A 26,746-nucleotide genomic window follows, 5' to 3' on the forward strand; every position below is an offset into this window, starting at 1 on the left:
AAAGCGATTCCTTAAAATGGGCTCAAGGAATTCTTGAAGCTGGAAAAAGGGAACGATCACCGGATGAGCTGCCATCCTCTAAACGGGATCAAAGATCGTTTGCCTCAGTTGCAAAAGACAGCCTTGTGATGGCTATTATTAATAAAGGAGCATTGGACGGTATGATTCCAAGGCAAAAATGGGGGGAAATTGAGAACGCGATGTCTGGTGTCTACTCAGAGGTGCGAAAAAAGTTTCCCGGACCAAGTCCTCGACGGCACGATGCTGAATGGTATCAAGGACGATATAAGTTAATAGCTTTTGCAGACCAGAGGTCTATGGATTGCTTTAAAGCTGCATTGATGCTAATTGGTGAAGTTTGGGAAGGAGCCGCTTTGGAGTTAGTCGATAAAAAAGACATACCGGCTAAACCTAGAGCACATGCATGGATACCGGCAAACCCTCCTGATCCTGAGTCAATACTAGAGAGACTAAAAGAATGTAACCCAGATCTTCCAACCGCCGATTGGAAGGTTGGTCGTTTGGATGAGGTGGATGGACCAAGACGACATGCGGTGTTTATATTAAACATAGAGTCGCTGCCACATCTAGCCCAGACCCAAGGACGCGTAAGTTATGGCTTTCATGATATCCATATGAAGGTATACAAAAGCGATCAGCCAAAGGATTCCGAAACGGACAAGCCTCCGGTAGAGTCAGCAGTGGAAAAATCTCCTAGCGAAGCCGAAGGAGACATAAAACCTGCAGACTATGGCGAAAATCATATGCGGAAAGTTTCTACAGGCTCAAGCCTCACCAAAACTGAACCGCGGATTGTTGCGAGAGTCACCGAGATCTGTGAAGAGGAAGCCCTTGATGACTCAATTGAAGCGGCTGATGTGACGGTGGTTGAAAATTTGGATGGTTCTACGGTTCCTCCAGATAAATCTTCACCATTGTAAGGCCGCTTGTGCTGCCTTAAAAGTTCTCCTGATGAAAGGAGACATAGATATAGTTCTTATTCAAGAACCATACATATATAAGAACAAGATCTGTGAATTAAGCACTCCGGGTTTCAAACTTTTGCATAATACCGGTACCGATATAAATCGAGCATGTATAATTGCTAAAAACGAACTAAACTTGTTTCTGCTTCCTTCATTGAGCAATGCAGACACTGTCGTAGCCAGTCTAGAAATAGCCAAATGCAAATATTGGGTATCTTCGGTCTACATGGGACATGATAGGGAGATGCCACCCTGTGCCGTTAAGACCTTAGTTGAGGAGTCACTAAAAACAAAGACAAAACTCATTATGGGATGCGATGCAAATGCACATCATAGTATTTGGGGAAGTAGTGATACTAATGCAAGGGGAGAGTCGCTAATAGAGTTTATTTTGCGTACTAACCTGGTAGTTTGCAATAAGGGAGATGTACCAACCTTCGTCACCAGGAACAGACAAGAGGTTTTGGACGTAACGTTGACCTCTCCGGAACTGAATGATAAGATATCTGAGTGGCAAGTTTTGAGGGAACATAGCTTCTCAGATCATCGCTACATCAGTTTCAGATTGGCTGTTCGTACTGCAAAGACCATATTTCCGCCAAATGTTAGGAAAGCTGATTGGAATAGGTATAGGGAATCGTTCAATTCGATGATACCGGAAATGCCGGAGACAAATATGAGCACTGTGCAAGATATCGAACACGCAGTGGAGCGGATTACTAAGGCCTTCAACATTTCACTGAAAGCTGCTTGCCCTAGAGGAAAGCCAAGGGGAAAAAATCGGCCGCCATGGTGGACTACGGAGTTAAGTAATATGAGGAAATCCTGCAGGAAGCTCTTTAACAAAGCAAAGTCCACAAGAGCTCCGGAGGATTGGGACACTTACAAGATGAATCTGAGAGAATATAAACGAGAACTGAGAAGGTCTCAACAAAACTCTTGGGATGATTACTGTAGCAGTATTGAGAATACGTCAGAGGCTTCCAGACTACGGAAGGTACTACCATCCACTAACACCGCTCCAGGTTTCATTAAAACATCGGAGGGAAATTGGACAACGTCCAGTGAGGAGACGTTGGAGGTACTTTTGGACACACACTTCCCTGGAAATCAGACGGTTGAACCATGTTCCGGCGGTGTAACAGAGGCTCAGCGATCATTTCCTATCGAGGAAATTGTGTCGGAATCTAGAATAAAATGGGCTTTAAATAGCTTTGGACCATTCAAATCCCCCGGACCTGATGGAATTACTCCGGCGGAGTTACAGGCAGTGGCTGAAAGAGTTATCCCCTGGTTGACGGTGATATATAAACGATGTGTAAACTTAGCATATATTCCAGAAAAGTGGAGGGAAACAAAAGTCGTCTTCATACCTAAAGCAGGAAAAGCCTCTCACTCGAGTGCGAAGGATTTCCGACCAATCAGCTTATCCTCATTCCTACTTAAGACCCTGGAGAGGATGATAGACATGTATCTTAGAACTAGCGTGGATTCAAGTTTGCTCTCGAAACGACAGCATGCATACTCGAAGGGCAGGTCTACTGAGACCGCATTGCATGAACTAGTCAGCTTTATTGAAAGCTCACTATCTGTCAAAGAATACACAATCGTGGCGTTTCTAGACATCGAAGGGGCGTTCAATAATGTCCATCCGAGCTCGATATTAAATGGACTGACAACTCTGAATGTTGATCCAGGTATACTTAGGCTGTTAGACGAACTTCTAATAAAGAGACGTATTTCAGCCACACTAGGGCAAGCAAACATACAAAGGTATGTGAACAGAGGCACTCCCCAAGGAGGAGTTCTATCACCTCTTCTTTGGAATGTTGCTATAAACAACCTTCTGGTTTCCCTAGAAAAAGAAAGGATAAAAGTGGTGGCATACGCAGATGATGTGGCGCTAGCAGTCAGGGGAAAATTCCCATCCACAATCAGAGATATTATACAGAGAGCTCTCGGGATGACTGAGAAATGGGCGAAAGATAATGGTCTTGGTGTAAATCCAGCAAAGACAGAACTAGTCATGTACTGCAAAGATCGTAAAACTCCCACGGTTAGGCCCATTTCCTTAGGGGGTACTGAAAATCCCTTTGGTGAGTGTGCAAAATACCTTGGCGTTATTTTGGACAGGAAGCTGAATTTTAGGCTTAATATTGAAGAGAGGGCGAGAAAAGCCACGGTAGCTTTGTACTCGTGCAAAAAGGCAATAGGGAAAAAGTGGGGACTAAAACCAAAAATTGTGCATTGGCTATACACTGCAGTAGTTAGACCTATAATGCTATATGGTGTTGTAGTCTGGTGGCCGGCACTTCAGAAACCGACTTGTTTAGATAAAGTTCAGCGTATGGCGAGCTTATGTATCTCAGGCGCATTTAGTAAGACAGGAACAGACTCCCTTAATGTCATGCTACATCAATTGCCTTTAGACATTTTGGCCAAACAGTCAGCTGCAACAACGGCTGTGCGGTCGCGCGAGCTATCGCTGTGGTCGGAAAAAATGTACGGTCATAGTTCGGTCCTCAAAATAATGCCAGATGTGCCTAACGTAGTGGATTATACCCTGGCAAAACCACTTTTCGACAAAAAGTTTGAAACTCTAATTCCCAACAGTGAGGCGTGGTGTACACAGACCCCGGGGAATAAAAGATATATAGATTTCTATACTGATGGCTCCAAATTGAATGGACAAGTGGGGTTCGGAGTATATTCTAAAGATCTGGAAATTCGAATAGCGAAAAGATTACCTAATCACTGTAGTGTTTTTCAGGCTGAAACATTAGCAATAAGAGAGGTGGCGAATTGGCTGAGAAGTAATGTTCCAACAAATATTGGCATTAACATATACTCAGACAGTCAACCTGCAATAAAATCCTTGGACTCTGTGTTCCTCAACTCGAAAACGGCCATCGACTGCCGCAAATCTCTCAATGAGATGGCTGAGCAGTACAATATTCACCTAATATGGGTGCCTGGCCATAGGAACATACCGGGGAACTGCGAAGCGGATGAGTTGGCAAGGCTGGGGACTACCTTACATATTCCAGGGGAACTGGAATTTGTTGGTATGCCCCTAGCTACCTGCAAGCTCATGCTTCGTGAGAAGGCTGTTAGGATGGCAAATGTTCGATGGGAGAATTGCAAGGGTTGTAACGACACCAAGCAAATATGGCCCCATTTCAACTTAAACCGCACACTAGATATGCTAATGTTCTCGAGACGTCAGATATCACTCCTGATATCTGCTATAACGGGTCGCTGCCTGATAGGCGATTTTGCAAAAACTATTGGCGCGAAGTATAATGACTATTGTATGAGCTGTCATGATGCGGAGGAAAAAGAATCAATTAAACACCTCTTGTGTGAGTGTCCTGCATTTTGTGTAAAGCGCAAGCAACTTTTAGGAGCATATAGCTTCAGATTACTGGCGGATCTGGAAAACGTTAACTTAAGCAGTCTGCTAATGTTTTTGGAACAATCTGGTTGGTTCAACAAAGAAAAATAATCAAGAAGGTTCAGCGGTTAAAACTAGAAGTGCCCATATGTAATAGGTACTTTTAGTTAATGTGGTATCACAATGGACTGAATAGTCTAAGTGAGCCTGAATCTTAATCGGGCTGCCACTTTAACCTAACCTAACCTAACCTTGCTTCTCCGCCAATTTTGCACCACTTCTAGACCCAAAAAGAACAGTTTCAAATTCTGGGGGGGGGCTAAAATTTTTCTGGGGGGTCTAAGCCCCCTCCCCAGAGGCCTTCCTACGCTTATGACAATATGTCTTTCTGATTTCGACAAAAATGGTCAAAATACCAACATTTTCCTTGTAAAATCGCGACTGCTTAGTCGAAAAGTTGTCAAAATGACTCCAATTTTCTTAAATTCTAATACCTATATATCGAGCGATAAATCATAAATAAACTTTTTCGAAGTTTCCTTAAAATTGCTTCAGATTTAAACGTTTCCCATATTTTTTTTACTAACATTTTGTTCCACCCTAGTGCATTAGCCGACTTAAATTTTGAGTCTCTAGATTTTGTTGAAGTCTATCAAATTCTGTCCAGATTGAGTGATATTTAAATGTATGTATTTGGGACAAACCTTTATATATAGCCCCAACACATTTGATATGGTACACCGAAAGAATTTTCTTCGTAAAAAGAACGAAAAATTTCGTTAAAAGTACGAAATTTGTCATTGTTTTACAACTAAAGAAACTTTTCATAAAAAGTACGAAATATTTCGTACTTTTTACGAAGAAAAGTTCTTCCAAAATTTTCGTAGTTTGTAAGAAAAAAAAACTCGTACTTTTTATGAAGAATGTTCGTACTTTTTATGAAAAATCATCGTACTTTTTATGAAACAATTTCGTTCTTTTTATGAAAATGTTTCGTACTTTTTATGAAAAATTTTCGTAGATTTTATGAAAAATGTTCGTACTTTTTATGAAAAATTTTCGTACTTTTTTCTGAAAAATGTTCGAACTTTTAGAAAAAAATTTATAGTCGAAAGTGCATTTGGTTGTAGTTGCAAGTGTGAAAAATGACATCACTACTTTACATCTTAAGTTTTTGAATAATTTTTAGTTTTATTGCTTCACTTTTATTCATAGCGCGCTATCACCCAAATGAGAAGTAGCATTGACTTGCATAACAAATAGAATAAAGGAATACACTCAAGCACATTATAAAAGACAATTTAATGCCGCGAACGGAAATTTTACATTTTCAATGAAACTTCTTCGTTATTTCAAAGAAAATGTTTCGTACTTTTTATTAGGAAATTTTAACGCAGAATGTTTCGTAAAATATTAGTAAAAACTTCTTCACAAAATTCATGAAATATGAAGAAAGTTTCGTTAAAAGTACGAACTTTGTACGAAGAAAAGTTAATGTAGAATGTTTCGTATATTCGTAAAATGTTCTTCGTAAAATTTACGAAAATGAATGAAAATTTCGTTATTTTAATGAAGAATTCAGGAAGAATAGTTAATGAAGAATTCTTCGTAAAATTAACGAAGAAAATTCTTTCGGTGTATCGAAAATTTAGATCTACAAAGTGGTGCAGGGTATTATATAGTCGGCCCCACCCGACTTTAGACATTCCTTACTTGTTTAATATGTTAATTGTGTTGGAATACACATATTTGTATATTATTTGAATTTACACCCCAAATATTAATTGATATACAAACAAGTAAGAAAAGTCTAAAGTCGGGCGGGGCCGACTATATTATACCCTTCACCACTGTGTAAACCAAAAATTTTTTTACCATCTCAAATCTATCAAATTTTTTGATAAATACATAAAGGTCTAAATTGGAATACACATGTATTTCTCTAACACATTCTCTACAATTAAAATTTGAATTTATTTTAGTTCATGGAATTATTATGTTTGGAGAAAGTTTTTTTACTCTAATAGTTGTTTGCGTACGTTAGTTAAATGAACTAAAAAAATATACACAAACTAAGCATAAAGATTTACTAAATTCGTATTTCTCATAAAATAGTTCATTATTTCTTTAAATTTGTAAATTTTACTAAAAATGCGTCCATCTTGAACTTCGTGTGTCACTAAAGACATTCTTGCAATTTTGAACTACAATTTTTTTCTTTAAACTACAAAATTTTCTTTAACGAGAGAAAAAAATTAATTATGCCTAATAAATTTTCTTGACTTTGTCGAAAAATATTTACTTATTTTTGTGATATAGGCGTGATGCCAGCGTTTATAATACTGTTTAGTTAAAATTTTCTAAAAATATTCAACATTTTCTAAAAATATTCAAAATTTTCCAAAATAACCAAATGTTTTCTTCCAGGTGGGTTCACTGTTTTTTCAGTGTGGCATTACAGTGTGTAGGATTTGACTACAATATGGGAGATCATCACAGAATTTTGTATAAAATTAGGGTATTTTCGCCATATTTGCCTAAACCGGAGGATCAAATTCGACACACCTGAATAGAATGTCAAATCTATTCTCTGAGTAAAATATCAAGTAAATTGGAATAAAATCCCATTGAAAATGGATATAACAATGAAATATTCCACCATATTTCCCTAAATCAGGCGTTCATACATATGCGAGCTATGCCTAAAAATATTAACAAATTTGAACCAAATTTGACACATATTGCTAAAATGTTAATTCTACTCTCAGTGCAAAATTGCATGTAAATCGGAATGAAATTTTGTCCTCCGCTGGTCATATGAATCTATATCGGCATGTGATATATATAGGAGATATATCTAAATCTGAACCGATTTCAGCCTAATTGATCATACTTGACGATACTATTAGTTAAGAGTACAACTGACCAAAATTTGAAGAAAATTACGATGAAACTCTGGCCTCTGCATATCAGACGAAAGATATTTATGGGAGCTATATCTAATTCTGCACCGATTTCAACCAAATTTGGCATAATTTACGATACTATCAGCAAATCAATATAAAATTGTGGTCTCTGGGCCACATTTGTCGAATTCGGGCGATACATATATATGGGAGCTAAATCAAAATTTGATCCGATTTCGGATGCAAGATCGTTCGCCCTTGTGCCCAAAAAAAAAAACACTCTGTACCAAATTTCATCAAAATCGGTTAATAATTGCGACCGGAATCCTGCAAACAACAAATACACGGACAGACACATGGAGGGACACCAAGTGCTAGATCGACTTAGGAGGTGATTCTTAGTCGATGGGTATATATTTTATGGGCTCTAAAATCAATATTTATGGTAGGCCCATTTTTTTGGCAAATCAAAATTATTATACCCTGGCCACTATGTGGTTTAGGGTATACAATTATTATTAAAATCTTAGAATGAACTATGAAATGAAGTCAACATTAGCGTTGAGAATTTCAACAAGTATATATGGCCGTAAGTTCGGCTAGGCCGAATCTTATGTACACTCCATCATGGATAGCGTAGAAACTTCTACGAAAGACTGTCATCCACAATCGAATTATTTGGGTTGTGGTATCTTTAATCGTTTTCTAAATTGTGAGTTGGTCCATACGTGGTATATATTAGACAAAAAAGGTATGTGTAGGTAAGTCTACAAATAATTACGAATCGATATGGACTTTTGCACGGTACGTAGGGAGCCAGAATTGAAATATGGGGGCTATATACAATTATGAACTTGATATGGACCAATTTTTGGGCGATTGGGGATCGATTTATCTGAGGGCTATATATAACTATAGACCGATATGGATCTAGTTAGGCATGGTTGTTAACGGCCATATACTAGCACAATGTACCAAGAGGCTCCAAAACCAAATCTCGGGATCGGTTTATATGGGGGCTATATATGATTATGGACTGACCACTTTTGGCATGGTTGTTAAATATCATATACTACCACCACGTACCAAATTTCAACCAGATCGGATGAATTTTGCTTCTCCAAAAGGCACCGGAGGTCAAATCTGGGGATCAGTTTATATGGGGGTTATATATAATTATGGACTGATATGAACCAATTCCTGCATTGTTGTTGGATACCATATACTAACAGCACGTCACGAGGTCAAATCTGGGGATCGGTTTACATGGGGGGCTATATATAATTATGTACCGATGTGGGCCAATTTTTGCATGGTCACTAGAGACCATATACTAACACCATGTACCAAATTTCAGCTGGATCGGATGACATTTGTTTCTCTTAGAGGCTCCGAAAGCCAAATCGGGGGATCGGTTTAAATGGGGGCTATATATAATTATGGACCGATGTGGACCAATTTGTGGATGGGTGTTTGGGGCCATATATTAACACCACGTACCAAATATCAACTGAATCAGATGAATTTTGGTCTTCCAAAAGGCACCGGAGGTCAAATCTTGGGATCGGTTTATATGAGGGCTATATATAATTATGGACTGATATGAACCAATTCCTGCATGGTTGTTGGATACCATATACTCACATCACATAGCAAATTTCAACCGAATCGGATGAATTTTGCTCTTCCAAGGAGCTCCGGAGGTCAAATCTGGGCATCGGTTTATATGAGGGCTATATATAATTATGGACCGATTTCGACCAATTTTTGCATGGGTGTTTGAGGACATATATTAACACCATGTACCAAATTTCAGCCGGATCGGATGAAATTTTCTTCTCTTAGAGGCTCCGCAAGCCAAATCTGGGGATCGGTTTATATGGGGGCTATATATAACAGGTTGGCTGATAAGTCCCCGGTCTGACACATAGATGGCGTCGCTAGTATTAAATGCATATTATTTTTATATAGTACCAACCTTCAAATGATTCGTGTCAAAATTTTACGTCTGTAAGTCAATTAGTTTGTGAGATAGAGCGTTTTTTATGAAGCAACTTTTGTTATTGTGAAAAAAATGGAAAAAGGAATTTCGTGTTTTTATAAAATACTGTTTTCTGAAGGGAAAAAATACGATGGAAGCAAAAACTTGGCTTGATAAGAGTTTCCGGACTCTGCCCCAGGGAAATCAACGATAATTGATTGGTATGCAAAATTCAAGCGTGGTGAAATGAGCACGGAGGACGGTGAACGCAGTGGACGCCCGAAAGAGGTGGTTACCGACGAAAACATCAAAAAAATCCACAAAATGATTTTGAATGACCGTAAAATGAAGTTGATCGAGATAGCAGAGGTCTGGTCTTAAAGGTATCAAAGGAACGTGTTGGTCATATCATTCATCAATATTTGGATATGCGGAAGCTCTGTGCAAAATGGGTGCCGCGCGAGCTCACATTTGACCAAAAACAACAACGTGTTGATGATTCTGAGCGGTGTTTGCAGCTGTTAACTCGTAATAAACCCGAGTTTTTCCGTCGATATGGGACAATGGATGAAACATGGCTCCATCACTACACTCCTGAGTCCAATCGATAGTCGGCTGAGTGGACAGCGACCGGTGAACCGTCTCCGAAGCGTGGAAAGACTCAAAAGTCCGCTGGCAAAGTAATGGCCTCTGTTTTTTGGGATGCGCATGGAATAATTTTTATCGATTATCTTGAGAAGGGAAAAACCATAAACAGTGACTATTATATGGCGTTATTGGAGCGTTTGAAGGTCGAAATCGCGGCAAAACGGCCCCATATGAGGAAGAAAAAAGTGTTGTTTCACCAAGACAACGCACCGTGCCACAAGTCAATTGAGAACGATGGCAAAAATTCATGAATTGGACTTCGAATTGCTTCCCCACCCACCGTACTCTCCAGATCTGGCCCCCAGCGGCTTTTTCTTGTTCTCAGACCTCATAAGGATGCTCGCAGGGAAAAAATTTTGCTGCAATGAATAGGTGATCGCCGAAACTGAGGCCTATTTTGAGGCAAAACCGAAGGAGTACTACCAAAATGGTATCAAAAAATTGGAAGGTCGTTATAATCGTTGCATCGCTCTTGAAGGGAACTATGTTGAATAATAAAAACGAATTTTGACAAAAAAAAGGAGTTTTTCTTTGTTAGACCGTGGACTTATCAGCCAACCTGTTAATTATGCACCGATGTGGACCAATTTTTTCATGGTTGTTAAAGACCATATACTAACACCATGTACCAAATTTCAGCTGGATCGGATGAAATTTGCTTCTCTCCAAAAGCCAAATCGGGGAATCGGTTTATATGGGGGCTATATATAATTATGGACCGATGTGGACCAATTTGTGCATGGTTGTTGGAGACCATATGCTAACACCATGTACCAAATTTCAGCCGGATCGGATGAAATTTGCTTCTCTTAGAGGCTCCGAAAGCCAAATCGGGGAATCGGTTTATATGGGGGCTATATATAATTATGGACCGATGTGGACCAATTTTTTCATGGTTGTTAAAGACCATATACTAACACCATGTACCATATTTCAGCCGGATGGGATGAAATTTGCTTCTCTTAGAGGGTCTGCAAGCCCAATTTCGGGGTCCGTTTATATGGGGGCTATACGTAAAAGTGGACCGATATGGCCCATTTGCAATACCTTCTGACCTACATCAATAACAACTACTTGTGCTAAGTTTCAAGTCGATAGCTTCTTTCGTTCGGAAGTTAGCGTGATTCGAACAGACGGACGGACGGACGGACATACTTAGATCGACTCAGAATTTCACCACGACCCAGAATATATATACTTTATGGGGTTTTAGAGCAATATTTCGATGTGTTACAAACGGAATGACAAAGTTAATATACCCCCATCCTATGGTGGAGGGTATAAAAACGTATATAAAGTATAACCCGCTATAAAAGGCAGCACAATCATATGTCAGCTTTTGTAGGAAACTGTAATATCAGTTTGTCGAAGTTAGATCTAAAGTAATCTAACAATACTGCTGCTTCTAAATGATCAAAAATTAGTGATTTAAAGTGACAATTGCTTGGAGTATCTCGTCATTTTACCTACACAGAAAAAAATTTCACGAAAATTTTTCCAATTAAAATCTTAATTGAGTTTTAAAAAATATTCAATTAAAAACTTAATTGATTCAACAAATTTTTTAATTGAAATAAAAATCAATCACACAAATTAATAGTACCAATTAAATATTTAATTGGATCAATTAATTTTTTAATTGACTGCCAATTAATTTTTTAATTGATACTATCATTTCTGTGATTGAAGACATTTCAATTAAAAAATTAATTGGATCAATTAATTTCGTGATTGAATCAGAAAAAAATTTTTTTGTGTGTACTACAGAAAATTTTCATTCATGCAATTGCATACTTTTAGGCGCTCCGATTATCCGCTTAAAAGCTTTTTCATAAGTGACAACAAAAATGACACATATACTTGATTGCATCCGTAATCATAATGCGATTTGTGTTCAAATTTTATAAAAATAGTACAAATAAAATAAATACCAGCCACAAAAATATAAAAAGTATGACACTTGTAGGCAAAGGAGGTGCGAGGTAGCACGAAAAATGGGGTACATTTTGAATAAACGATTAATTTGGTGGCCGTATTTACTTGGCCTACAAAAATCAAAACTGAGTTTGCTTTCTCCAATTGCTATTAACGTACAAGCTAACTATAACAGATACTACAAAGTAGAATAATATTTTCTTAAGTAAAACAAATCAAACGAAAGATACAAAATTTTTAAAAAAGTATTAGCCTATATTTTTTAAGCGTTTTGTTATCGTAAATCAAAAGCTTTATTATGTCAGTTCATTTAAAAAAATTGTTTTCCGAAAAAATGTATTACTCTGCTTTAAAGAAAAATTGCCTTAGTTCGTGTCCTAAATTTAATGGAAACACTTTGAAAGCAACGATTATAAACCCTCTCTTAATTAAAAATTATTTATTTTAAAGAAATTCGAGCAAATCTAAACTGATTCAAATATTTGCTGTTATTTCCTAAATTTCTTGCATTACATATCAGCCACTCTGCATGTGTAGCTGTGAAGAAACACTGGTATTTAATAGCGTTATCAATTCAAAGTTTTCCAAGGTCTTGGTTTCTAATTTAGAAAAAGCCTATAACAAAGCAAATTCGAAAAAAACACCAAATAAGTTTTAGATAACCCTTTCAAAAACAAAAACCTTTATGGAAATGCGAAACATATCATAATGTATGATTGTATTGTCTTTTCTTTATTTCATAATTTTGCAAAAAAAAATGGTATAGCTGATTGTTGTAAAGAATAGATATGTTGACATAAGAAAGATTTAATTGCAATAAGGTAGTCCAAAACCGACACCGGTTAACCTGATTCAATTATACAAACCGAAACCGGATTGTGAAAAATTTGGCATTTTCGGTTAATTACCGGTGTTTTATAATCGTTTAACCGGTTTTCGTTATTTCAATGAAATTACTATCTACTGTGTCCTATATTTCTTCCAAAAATCTAACTTTTGTATAGGGATATTGGAATTCCGATTTGTTGTAAAGTTCTTTCTTCGAGAGCAAATAAACCAGACGAATTTACAAGAAGCGTTGTGACTTTTAACTCAATTCTTTTTTAATTGTTTCTAAAGAAAGATTCGTTCTTCAGAAAAGAATTTTTTTATATATAACAGGTTGGCTGATAAGTCCCCGGTCTAACAAAGAAAAACACATTTTTTTGTCAAAATTCGTTTTTATTATTCAACATAGTTCCCTTCATGCAACGATTATAACGACCTTCCAATTTTTTGATACCATTTTGGTAGTATTCCTTCCGTTTTGCCTCAAAATACGACTCAGTTTCGGCTATCACCTCTTCATTGCAGCCAAATTTTTTCCCTGCGAACATCCTTTTGAGGTCTGAGAACAAGAAAAAGTCGCTGGGGTCAGATCTGGAGAATACGGTGCGTGGGGAAGCAATTCGAAGCCCAATTCATGAATTTTTGCCATCGTTCTCAATGACTTGTGGCACGGTGCGTTGTCTTGTTGGAACAACACTTTTTTTTTCTTCCAATAACGCCATATAATAGTCACTGTTGATGGTTTTTTCCTTCCCAAGATAATCGATAAAAATTATTCCATGCGCATTTCAAAAAACAGAGGCCATTACTTTGCCAGCGGACTTTTGAGTCTTTCCACGCTTCGGAGACGGTTCACCGGTCGCTGTCCACTCAGCCCACTGTCGATTGGACTCAGGAGTGTAGTGATGGAGCCATGTTTCATCCATTGTCACATATCGATGGAAAAACTCGGGTGTATTACAAGTTAACAGCTGTAAACACCGCTCAGAATCATCAACAGGTTGTTGTTTTTGGTCAAATGTGAGCTCGCGCGGCACCCATTTTGCACAGAGCTTCCGCATATCCAAATATTGATGAATGATATGACCAACACGTTCCTTTGATATCTTTAAGGCCTCTGCTATCTCGATCAACTTCATTTTACGGTCATTCAAAATCATTTTGTGAATTATTTTGATGTTTTCGTCGGTAACCAACTCTTTCGGGCGTCCACTGCGTTCACCGTCCTCCGTGCTCATTTCACCACGCTTGAATTTTGCATACCAATCAATTATTGTTGATTTCCTTGGGGCAGAGTCCGGAAACTCATTATCAAGCCAAGTTTTTGTTTCCACCGTATTTTTTCCCCTTCAGAAAACAGTATTTTATCAAAACACGAAATCCCTTTTTTCCATTTTTTTCACAATAACAAAAGTTGCTTCATAAAAGACGCTCTATCTCACAAACTAATTGACTTACAGACGTAAAATTTTGACACGAATCATTTGAAGGTTGGTACTATATAAAAATAATATGCATTTAATACTAGCGACGCCATCTATGTGTCAGACCGGGGACTTATCAGCCAACCTCTTATAACCATGTCCCTCTGTCTGTCTGTTGTAATCACGCTACAGTCTTCAATAATGAAGCAATCGTGCTGAAATTTTGCAAAACCGAAGGAGTACTACCAAAATGGTATCAAAAAATTGGAAGGTCGTTATAATCGTTGTATCGCTCTTGAAGGGACCCAGCAAAAACTGGGTAAGCACTAGTGATTCTTTCAGTAATACCGGTAATCAAAAAGTTACTACTTGCAGTATTACCTGGGATTTAAAAATAATAACTTACCTGCGTAGGCAAAAAGTGATTCTTTCTATTAATACCGGTAACCAAAATCATATCTTGAGGTCCGGGTTCGGCTCTACAGTGGGCACCGTTAATAGTAGCGAAAAGTAATACCAAATTACATTTCAGAAAAATATTGCCAATAAAATATAACTTTTTTTCTAAAGTTGTATTGTACATAATTTATATTACAAAATAACATCATTGAATAGATCCATGTCGTGGAGCGTGGTATAGTGTGTCAGATAACAAAACAACAGGGGTGAGTTCGTACTTTTTGGGTATCTTTATGGTACAGATATTATTTTTGGAGAGCTGGTATGCTTGCGAAGAAGTACTTATTTTTCGACTGCTGGTATGCTTGCACGGAAGTTCTTTCCTCCAATGTCATGCCCGTGTAAAAGTATTACTACTGATATATGTACGAGGAAGTTGTTACCAATTTGGCGCAGGCATACTTGTACTCATACCCGGTAATAGGAGTTTTTGCTGGGGAACTATGTTGAATAATAAAAAACGAATTTTTACAAAAAAAAATGTGTTTTTCTTTGTTAGACCGGGGACTTATCAGCCAACCTGTTATATAGTTGTTTTCAGTATAATTTCCCTTCGAAAATTGGTTCATAATTATTTATGGACCCCTCTATATAAACCGATTCAGAACTGAGTTGGCTTATATATTTATTTAATCCACCCTTTTTGTCTAACATAAACTCCACCTGGACTAAGTTACAATTTAGACTGCAATGCCAAGAAGCTGTTATGCTCTTTACAGACTATCAGTTATTCCGGACGATAGTGCTCGTGTCGAACAATTCCCATATATTGTGCACATTATAAGTTAAATCCGAAGGCATAATCGATACTGCTGCATGTTTATGGGATCGATAACACATTTACCGATTATTTAGTCATCGCCGAAAAGTCGTATCGATCCGACACACTGTAAGATTCTTTACAAACACCGACATTCCGTTCGGAATAACTGATAGACTGTAAAGCGCATTAAATAACTTGCCATCGACAAGTGTTCCCACAACCCAAATAACTCGATTGGGATGACACAATCACTTTGTTGAAATTTCTAAGCAATCCATGCTGTATATACCAGAGAGAATAAAAACACAAGAGGACGAAAATTTCTCTTCTACAAAAAGAACAAATGTCAACCGTGTAGATGTCGCAAAATGCCTGCATTGTTGGTATTACCTACGTTGCGGTCGAAGCGCTGTTTTGATAAATTGTTTATAAAAGCATCGGCAGTTATAATTTCAAATTGTCTGCCAAAAAATTTAATAGAATGAAAATATTTATATAAAAGAACATTTGTTATTACAAAGTAGGTCCTAAATCCTATTTTCCTTACGTTTCGTAAAGCCGGCAGATAACTGAACTGGATGGCGCCGACGCAAACTGTATGATATTTGAGAGAAGCGCCGACAAAAACTGCATGATATTAGAGAACTTTTCCTCATTACTGCCATCTACTGACGCAGTTTCGCTTTACAGTTTCGTCCTCTTGTCTTTTTATTCTCTCTGTATATACTTGCTAGATGAATGTTATGGATTATTCGTAAACAAAACTATTTTGCTTTGTGTGTTTTTTTCAGAATTCGCAAAACCTCTGGAACTGTTAGCGTCAATGGCAGACTTCAAGACTTTAATACATTCAATGAATATACACGCTATATTCTACAGGATGATCATATCAGTCCCCATTTCACAGTGGGCGAAACTATGATGTACGCATCAAAATTCAAATTGAATCCAAGCTATACCATAGAACAACGACAATCTGTGATAGATGAAATTCTGGATATTTTCCAGCTTTTACAACATTCAAATACCAAAGTTGGTCTGCTGTCGGGGGGCCAAAGGAAGAGAGTATGCATTGCTTTGGAAATAATGGATAAACCACCTGTATTATTTCTGGACGAACCAACTACGTAAGTAAGGGAGTTTTTGTGAACTTTTAAAGTAAATTATAAGTATTTGTTGTTTAATTTTGAATATTTCAGAGGGCTTGATGAGTATTCTGCAGCGCAATGTGTTACACTTCTAAAACGTTTGGCAAATTCTGGACACACAGTTATCTGTTCGATACATTGTCCTTCGGCCAAATTGTTTCAAATGTTCGATAAGGTTTTCATCTTAGCTGCAGGAGAATGTATTTACCAGGGCGATGTTGATTATGTAGTTCCCTACCTGAAACAATTCAACTTGGAATGTCCGATCACTTATAATCCAGCAGATTTCAGTAAGTTTTATATCAAATTCCGCAAGGATGGGGTTTTATGGGTTTCTTATAGTAATAGAAAAAATTGCGTTCCACAATCGTGAACGGACGGTGACAAAATGAAACAGAAACGTTCACAAAAAATTAAAACGGAATGTTCACGATTTCGTTCACGATTCCATGAACGGCATTCGTTTTTCTTTGACCATGAAAAGTCTTAAAATAATCGTTAGACGTTGTTATGGCAACTCAGCCGCTCGTGTAATGTGCTAAGATGACTGTTAACGCGTATGGTGCAGACAACACCGGTTCGAGTCACGGTAGCGGAAATCTTTTTATACCCTAAACCACATAGTGGTTAGGGTATAATAAGTTTGATCGGCCAAAAAATGTGCCTGCTAGAAATATTGAGTTTAGACCCCATAAAATATATACCGATCGACTCAGAATCACCTCCTGAGTCGATCTAGCGCTTGGTGTCCGTCCGTCCGTCTGTCCATGTATTTGTTGTTCACAGGATTCCGGTCGCAATTATTAACCGATTTTGATGAAATTTGGTACAGGGAGTTTTTTGGGCACAAGGACGAACGCTATTGAATTTGGAAGAAATCGGATCAAATTTAGATATAGCTCCCATATATATGTATCGCCCGATTTCGACAAATGGGGTCACGTTGCGCTTTTTTTCAAACGGATCGTCACCAAATTTGCAGAAGGTAATCTTTTTCACCGCCCTTCAAGTCTGCAAAATTTCATCGAAATCGGTTCAGATTTAGATATAGCTCTCATATATATGTATCACCCGATTTTCCTAAATTTGGCCACAAAACCTTTATTTATCAACCGATCTTACTCAAATTTGGCTAAATATAATCTTCTATAGCACTAACTGTATGTGCAAAATTTCATCGAAATCGGTTCAGATTGAGATATAGCTCCCATATATATGTATATCCCGATTTTCCCAATTTGGCCATAGAACCCTTATTTATTAACCGATCTTACTCAAAGTTGGCTAGATCCAGTCCTCTATAGTACTAACAGTATGTGCAAAATTTAATCGAAATCGGTTCAGATGTAGATCTAGCTCCCATATATGTATCACCCGATTTTGGAAAATTCGACCCAATAACCTTATGTTTGACAATACAGGCCTCATTTCTTAACTGATATTACTCAAATCTTGCACAAGGTAACCTTTTGTGGTATTAATCAAACCCGCAAAATATTATGCAAATTGGTTCAGATTTAGATATAGCTTCCATATATATTCATCGCTCGATTTTCCCAAATTTGGCCATAGTACTCTTATATATTAACCAATGTTACTCAAATTTCAAATTTTGATGTTCTAGTCGATCGTACTTATACGTACTTGTTGCTCTTACATAAGAATATTGCTCGATTTTTACAAATTTGTATTTATTACCCACACTAATTTAACGATTTTCTCTTTTTTTAATAATGGGCTCAATATTAGTGACATACTAACTCCGTAGGCGCAATATCAACACAGCCAGTGTTGCTAGAAGTAGGGGAAATTCCCTATATGTAGGGTTTTTCTAATATTTAGCGTCTTGTAGGGACGTAAGGCCACAATGTAGGGCATTTTCACTCAATACAATTTGTAATAATTTTTACATTTTGGTGGCTCTAGAGGAGGAAATTAGAAGCCGGCAAGGCTTGATCTTTAACAATGTGTGGTCAACTTTATTCCTGTAGAAAATTTTGTCAACATTTTATTTCTATAGAACATTTTGTCAAAATTGTATTTCTATAGACATTTTTTACAAAATATTATTTCTATAAAAAATTTTCTCAAAATTTTATTTCTGTGGAATTTTGTCTCAAAATTTTATTTCTATCGAATTTATTGTCAAAATTTTATTTCTATAGAAAAATTTCTCACAAAAATTTGTTTATAGAAACTTTTTCCAAAATTTTATTTTTATAAAGATTTAACAAAGAAGATTAATAATTTGGGTAGAATTCTACCAACTGTGGTAACCGTGGTCGTAATACAAATTTATATTCTAAGTTATATACGTTGCATATTCATGTTTTAAGAAAATAAAGTACTTAGAACCATTTTTGTTTTGTAAAATTTTTTAAATTTAACGAAAATTATAGTAGGGAAAATTGTTTGGGAATGTATAGGAAAGTAGGGAACTTTTTTTGTCCTTGTAAGGTAAACCGCACATTTTTCCTGGCAACATTGACTATGAGCTATAGTCAGATTGACACAAAGCACCCATAGACATGTACCCTTCAATTTTCTTAAATATGCAACTGCGGTTTATCTCCCAGACCTATATGTTACCCCACAAATGCTTATGATTACTAATTCTGTAATGGTGGTTTAGGGTATGATATAGTCGGCCCCGCCCGACTTTCTACTTTACTTACTTGTTTAATAATGGGCTCAATATTAGTTATATACTAACTCTGTAGGTGCAAAATCAAATACAGCTACAACTATATATAATATCAGACATTTCTGCTCAGATTGTGCCAAAAGTCCCATAAACATGTACCCCTTAATGTTCTGAAATATGGAGTTAAGAGATAAATATGTGATATATCTCGCAGCCCTATTTCGATGGCACCCCACAAATCCTTATATTTGCTAATTCAGTAGGTGTGGTTTAGGGTATGATATAGTCGGCCCCGCCGACTTTCTACTTTACTCACTTGTTTAATAACGGACTCAATATTAGTGGTCTACTAGCTCTGCAGAATCAAGTATGGTGCTCCACACAAAGAAAATTTCATTAAAACTCAGCCAACGAAAAATTTTCATTGATATAACGAAACATTTTCGTTAATACAATGAAAATATTCGTTAATAGTACGAAACGTTACGTTGATTGACAGAAAATTCGTTATAATAACGAAAAATTTCGTTGTATTAACGAATTTGTTTCATTGGCTGACTTTTAACGACACATTTCGTTAATATAACGAAACTTTTTCTACTAGTGTCCTAATATAAGCCATTTCTGTTCAGATTGAGATAAAACTCCAATAAACATGTACCTCTTAGTTTTCTTAAATAAGGAAATTCTGTTCATTTCCCAAACCTAATTCATTGATACCCACAAATGCTTATGTTTAATAATTATGTAGGTGTGGTTTAGGGTATGATACAGTTGATCCCGCTCGACTTTCTACTTTACTCACTTGTTTTACTTTTTTATTGATTATTCTATTCTTTTTACCGAGAATTAATTGTCCAAAATTTAAATTTATTTAAATTTAAAGAACTGCAACGGAAGTGGGAAAAAAATCGATGGAGCATCCCGCAATGCAAAATGTTTGTAGAACAACTGGGTGCTAGGTGGATTAAAGATAAAAAAGCCTTAAAAGTAGGCTAAAACTTATTTTAAGGATTTTGTGTCGTTGGTTTAACGATTTGTAAAATTAAGAAAACATGTTTTGCTTTGAAGTACATATGTATTTGTTATAATTTAGATTTTTAAACTGATATTTTTTGTTTATGCATAACTTTGTGGATATAACGCAAAACGAGAAGGAAAATTCGATGATTGAAATCTGTATCCTAATCGTAAATTTATATGTATCCGTTTTCTTATTATTCTCCACAGTTATTGAAGCAGCAACAAAAGCCTATGGAAACATTCACGAAGAAATGGTTCGTCATACAAACAATGGAAAATTACTAAAGTGGATACCACCTTCAAAGGATGTCATTAAAGAGAAGATCACAAATGACAATAAAGCCAATACCGAAGGTGATACAAAGGTGAAAGTCTATCAAATCAATAGTTGTTCATGGTGGTACGAGTATAGATGCATTTTTATAAGAATTACACAACAAATTTGGCGTGATAAGGTATTCGTGTGAAATTAAATATTGTGAATGAGAAATCGCATTGCATCAAATCATTTTGTTTTTCTTTTAGTCCAATATGCAACTTAGGGTTACACTCCAACTATTTGTTGCTATAATGACTGCTTGTGCCTACGCAGGCTTTGGTAATAATGCCAAATTTGCTATGTCCAATTATTATTTTATTCTATTGACCTGTCTGCAATTCGTTTTCATGTGTACATTGCCAATGTTTGCTCATGGTGAGTAGAAATTTTGTTTTTATTTATATACTTCACCACTACTGTGGTACAGGCTATAATAAGTTTGTGCAGGGAGCCACCGTGGTGCAATGGTTAGCATGCCTGCTTGCATACACTGAAAAGAATATTGTCGCTAGGCCAAAGATTTCATGTCCTTAAAAGACGAATGCGAATTTTACTTAGCATAGAAGACGCATTTATCTCATATAAAGTTTTATTCCTTGTCAAAAATTCGATAATCTTTTCAATGAAGTCGTTTTGTTTTAACTTTGTTAACTTTGTCATTCCTTTTGTATGTATATTCTGGGTCGTGGTGAAATTGTGAGTCGATCTAAGCATGTCCGTCCGCCCGTCTGTTGAAATCAAGCTAACTTCCGAACGAAACAAGCTATTGACTTGAAACTTGGCACAAGTAGTTGTTATATATATTGATTTAGGTCGGATGGTATTGCAAATGGGCCATATCGGACCACTTTTACGTATAGCCCCCATACAAACCGACGCTCAGATTTGGCTTGCGGAGCCTCTTAGAGGAGCAAAATTCATCAGATCCGGTTGAAATTTGGTACATTGTGGGTGTATATGGTCTCTAATAACCATGCACAAATTGGTCCACATCGGTCCATAATTATATATAGCCCCCATATAAACCGATCTCCAGATTTTAGCTCCGGAGCGTCTTGGAGAAGCAAAATTCATCCGATCCGGTTGAAATTTGGTACATGGTGTAAGTATATGATCTGTAACAACTATGCAACAATTGCACCACATCAGTCCATAATTATATATAGCCTCCATATAAACCGGTCCCCCGATTTAGATTGCGGAGCCTCTAAGAGAAGCAAATTTCATCCGATCCGGCTGAAATTTGGTACATAGTGTTAGTATATGATCTCTAACAACCGCGCAAAGATTGGTCCGCATCGGTCCATAATTATATATAGCCCCCATATAAACCGATCCACCGATTTGGCTTTCGGAGCCTCTAAGAGAAGCAAATTTCATCAGATCCGATTGAAATTTTGTACATGGTGTTAGTATATGGTCTCTAACAACCATGCAAACATTGGTCCACATCGGTCCACACTATATATAGCCCCCATATAAACCGGTCCCCCGATTGGCTTGCGGAGCCTCTAAGAGAAGCAAATTTCATCCGATCCGGCTGAAATTTGGTACATAGTGTTAGTATATGATCTCTAACAACCGCGCAAAAATTGGTCCACATCGGTCCATAATTATATATAGCCCACATACAAACCGATCCCCAGATTTGACCTCCGGAGCCCCTTTGAAGAGCAAAATTCATCCGATTCGGTTGAAATTTGGTACGTGATGTTAGTATATGGTATCCAACAACCATGCAGGAATTGGTTCATATCAGTCCATAATTATATCGCACCCATATAAACCGATCCCCAGATTTGACCTCCGGTGCCTTTTGGAGAAGCAAAATTCATCCGATCTGGTTGAAATTTTGTACGTGGTGGTAGAATATGATATTTAACAACCTTGCCGAAAGTGGTCCATATCAGTCCATAATCATATATAGCCCCCATATAAACCGATCCCGAGATTTGGTTTTGGAGCCTCTTGGAGGAGCAAATTTCATCCGAGTCAGTTAAAATTGTGCTAGTATATGGCCGTTAACAACCATGCCCAACTAGGTACATATCGGTCTATAGTTATATATAGCCCTCAGATAAATCGATCCCCAATCACACAAAAAATTGGTCCATATCAATATTTGTATATAGCCCCCATATAAGCGACCACCATATTTCAATTCTGGCTCCCTACGAACCGTGCAAAGTCCATATCGATTCGTAATTATTTGTAGACTTACATACCTTTTTGTCTAATATATACCACGTATGGACTATCTCACAATTTAGAAAACGATTTAAGATACCCCAGCCCAAGTAATTCGATTGTGGATGACAGTCTTTCGTAGAAGTTTCTACGCAATCCATGGTGGAGGGTACATAAGATTCGGCCTGGCCGAACTTACGGCCGTTTATAAAGGGTGATTTGTTAAGAGCTTGATAAATTTAAAAAAAAAAAAACGCATAAAATTTGCAAAATCTCATCGGTTCTTTATTTGAAACGTTAGATTGGTCCATGACATTTACTTTTTGAAGATAATTTCATTTAAATGTTGACCGCGGCTGCGTCTTAGGTGGTCCATTCGGAAAGTCCAATTTTGGGCAACTTTTTCGAGCATTTCGGCCGGAATAGCCCGAATTTCTTCGGAAATGTTGTCTTCCAAAGCTGGAATAGTTGCTGGCTTATTTCTGTAGACTTTAGACTTGACGTAGCCCCACAAAAAATAGTCTAAAGGCGTCAAATCGCATGATCTTGGTGGCCAACTTACCGGTCCATTTCTTGAGATGAATTGTTCTCCGAAGTTTTCCCTCAAAATGGCCATAGAATCGCGTGCTGTGTGGCATGTAGCGCCATCTTGTTGAAACCACATGTCAACCAAGTTCAGTTCTTCCATTTTTGGCAACAAAAAGTTTGTTAGCATCGAACGATAGCGATCGCCATTCACCGTAACGTTGCGTCCAACAGCATCTTTGAAAAAATACGGTCCAATGATTCCACCAGCGTACAAACCACACCAAACAGTGCATTTTTCGGGATGCATGGGCAGTTCTTGAACGGCTTCTGGTTGCTCTTCACTCCAAATGCGGCAATTTTGCTTATTTACGTAGCCATTCAACCAGAAATGAGCCTCATCGCTGAACAAAATTTGTCGATAAAAAAGCGGATTTTCTGCCACTGATTTTGGTAATAAAATTCAATGATTTGCAAGCGTTGCTCGTTAGTAAGTCTATTCATGATGAAATGTCAAAGCATACTGAGCATCTTTCTCTTTGACACCATGTCTGAAATCCCACGTGATCTGTCAAATACTAATGCATGAAAATCCTAACCTCAAAAGAATCACCCTTTATAAGTTTATATGCAATCCATGGTGGAGGGTACATAAGATTCGGCCTGGACGAACTTACGGCCTTATATATTTGTTATAGTTAATTGGTTCGACTCAAAATTGGGTATCCTAATATGAAAGAAAATTTCGTTTTATTAAAGTCAACTTGGCTTTTATACTTCTGAAAAAATATTCAAAATTAATGAAATCGTCTTTAATATTGTTGACTTTTTGCATCTTGACTTTAAAGTTAAAAGGCATTTAAAAGTACACGCACAGAAAAAACATGTTTGGACATCGTTGCCGCATTAATTTAATGCTTATCTAAAGCATGTAATTGTCGCGAAAACCATGTATTTTGTCTTTGTAAAAATAGTTTTCGAGCAGAGAAATATGTATGCATTTAAATGGTTATAAAATGCCAAAAACGTGTTCTTTTATTCAAATGATAGAATTTGAGACCATTTACATAAATGGTCGTGAAAATCATGTACCTGACCATTCATTTTTACTTTTTTGCAGGGAAAAAAGTATTTTTATAGGTTACGTATAGACATGTCTAGAACCATTACATGGCCGTAAAGGCCATGTATATATTTTTCATGACAACTTATTTTTATACCCACCACCATAGAATGGTGACGGGGGTATAATAAGTTTGTCATTCCGTTTGTAACACATCGAAATATCGATTTCCGACTATATAAAGTATATATATTCTTGATCTGGGAGAAATTCGATATAACGATGTCCGTCTGTCTGTCTGTCTGTTGTAATCACGCTACAGTCTTCAATAATGAAGCAATCGTGCTGAAATTTTGCACAAACTCGTCCTTTGTCTGCAGGCAGGTCAAGTTCGAAGATGGGCTATATCGGTCCAGGTTTTGGTATAGTCCCCATATAAACCGACCTCCCGATTTGGGGTCTTGGGCTTATAGAAATCGAAGTTTTTATCCAATTTGCCTGAAATTTGAAATCTAGAGGTATTTTATGACCATAAAGGGGTGTGCCAAAAATGGTGAGTATCGGTCCATAGTTTGGTATAGCCGCCATATAGACCGATCTCCCGATTTTACTTCTTGGGCTTATAGAAACCGCAGTTTTTATTCAATTTACCTGAAATTGGAAATCTAAAGGTATTGTAGGACCACAAATACGTGTGCCAAAAATTGTGAGTATCGGTCCATGTTTTGGTATAGCCCCCATAAGGACCGATCTCCCGATTTTACTTCTTGGGCTTATAGAAAGCGCAGTTTTTATTCAATTTACCTGAAATTGGAAATCTAGAGGTATTGTAGGACCACAAATACGTGTGCCAAAAATTGTGAGTATCGGTCCATATTTTGGTATAGCCCCCATATGGACCGATCTCCCGATTTTACTTCTTGGGCTTATAGAAACCGCAGTTTTTATTCAATTTACCTGAAACTGGAAATCTAAAGGTATTGTAGGACCACAAATACGTGTGCCAAAAATTGTGAGTATCGGTCCATGTTTTGGTATAGTGCCCGATTTTGGGTCTTGGGCTTATAGAAACCGTAGTTTTTATCCAATTTGTCTGAAATTGGAAATCTAGAGGTATTTTAGGACCATAAAGAGGTGTGCCGAAAATGGTGAGTATCGGTCCATATTTTGGTATAGCCCCCATATAGACCGATCTCCCGATTTTTCTTCTTGGGCTTCTAGAATCCGAAGTTTTTATCCTATTTGCATGAAATTGGAAATCTAGAGGTATTTTCGGGTCATAAAGAGGTGTGCCGAAAACGGTGAGTATCGGTCCATATTTTAGTATAGCCCCCATAACAACGATCTCCCGATTTAACTCCTTGGGTTTCTAGAAACCGTACTTTTTATCCTATTTACCTGAAATTGTAAATATTCTGGTATTTTAAGCTCACAAAAACGTGTATCGGATTAAGTTTTTGTCGGTCCAATTGGTAATGCCTCCATATAAACCGATTTCACTTCTTGAGGATACAGAAGGCGCACTGATCATGAAAATTGCTTAAAACTCAATGTAAAATTTCCAGATTTTACTTCTCGGGAGAAAATCTACAGATTTAAGATTTCAAATCAGGACGTTATTTTATAATTTTCTTGCACACTTACAAGAGATGTTAATGATTCCTCTAAAACTCAAACAAAAATGGTTCTTATAAACCCAGAATCTGATATAGTCCTCATAGGTGAAGTCTTTAAATTTATCTTCGGGAAGTGTCCTCAAGTCCTCAAGCCCTCCTGAAATTTCAAAGGAAACCCTAATATTTGGTTCATGGTGGTGGGTATTTAAGATTCGGCCCGGCCGAACTTAGTGCTGTATCTACTTGTTTTTTTACTTTTTTGCAGCGAAACGAATTTTATAAAAACATTGAGCAGGTAAACACGATTTTCATTTTACGCGTCAGTCGTGTGTTGATTATTGCTTGGAATAGACGGAGAATACGGAATTATTGTGTTTTGTGTTAATTTATTTATTCAGAAGTGGCACGTGGTTTTATGCGAACACAAAAATGGGAAGTGTGGTTGAAAAAATGTACCTGTTTTTAATTCTGCATTTTGCTATATGGTATCATTTTCTTATTTGCAGTTACATGATATAAATATGGAATTATTACTTATTGTTGAAATTGTACCAAAATAGAGTGTGTAAAAATATGTGATGTTTGCTTGCACAACATTATAAATACAAATAAACAATGAATTAGTTTATATTTATAGCCGATCTGGTTATAAATGACGTAGTTAACAACCGATCTTATTCCAATTCCGTATAATCGAATATTTTATTAGTCTCGTAAATTTTGCAGAATATCAAATTGATTCAGATATAGCTCTCATATATAGCTTTCACCCGATTTACACTTCTGTGGCCTCAAAGGTTTACTCCCAGTTATGTGAAATTTTGCACAGGGAGTAGAATTAAAATTATAAATATGCGTACCGAATTTGGTTGAAATCGGTTCAGATTTAGATATACC

General features: G+C 37.0%; 1 protein-coding gene across 1 annotated transcript in view; it reads left to right on the forward strand.

Moving 5' to 3' along the window:
- The window catches only part of LOC142238612 (ATP-binding cassette sub-family G member 1-like), a 46,274-nt gene that overhangs the window by 14,126 nt on the left and 5,402 nt on the right, over positions 1 to 26,746 (forward strand). Inside the window, exons 3-6 of the mRNA XM_075310305.1 lie at positions 16,116 to 16,451; positions 16,524 to 16,762; positions 20,347 to 20,594; positions 20,665 to 20,833. Coding sequence (XP_075166420.1) covers positions 16,116 to 16,451; positions 16,524 to 16,762; positions 20,347 to 20,594; positions 20,665 to 20,833 — 992 coding nt within the window. The remainder of the gene's footprint in view (positions 1 to 16,115; positions 16,452 to 16,523; positions 16,763 to 20,346; positions 20,595 to 20,664; positions 20,834 to 26,746) is intronic.

The sequence above is a fragment of the Haematobia irritans genome, chromosome 5 (genome assembly GCF_050003625.1).
Source record: "Haematobia irritans isolate KBUSLIRL chromosome 5, ASM5000362v1, whole genome shotgun sequence".
Lineage (NCBI taxonomy): Eukaryota > Metazoa > Arthropoda > Insecta > Diptera > Muscidae > Haematobia > Haematobia irritans.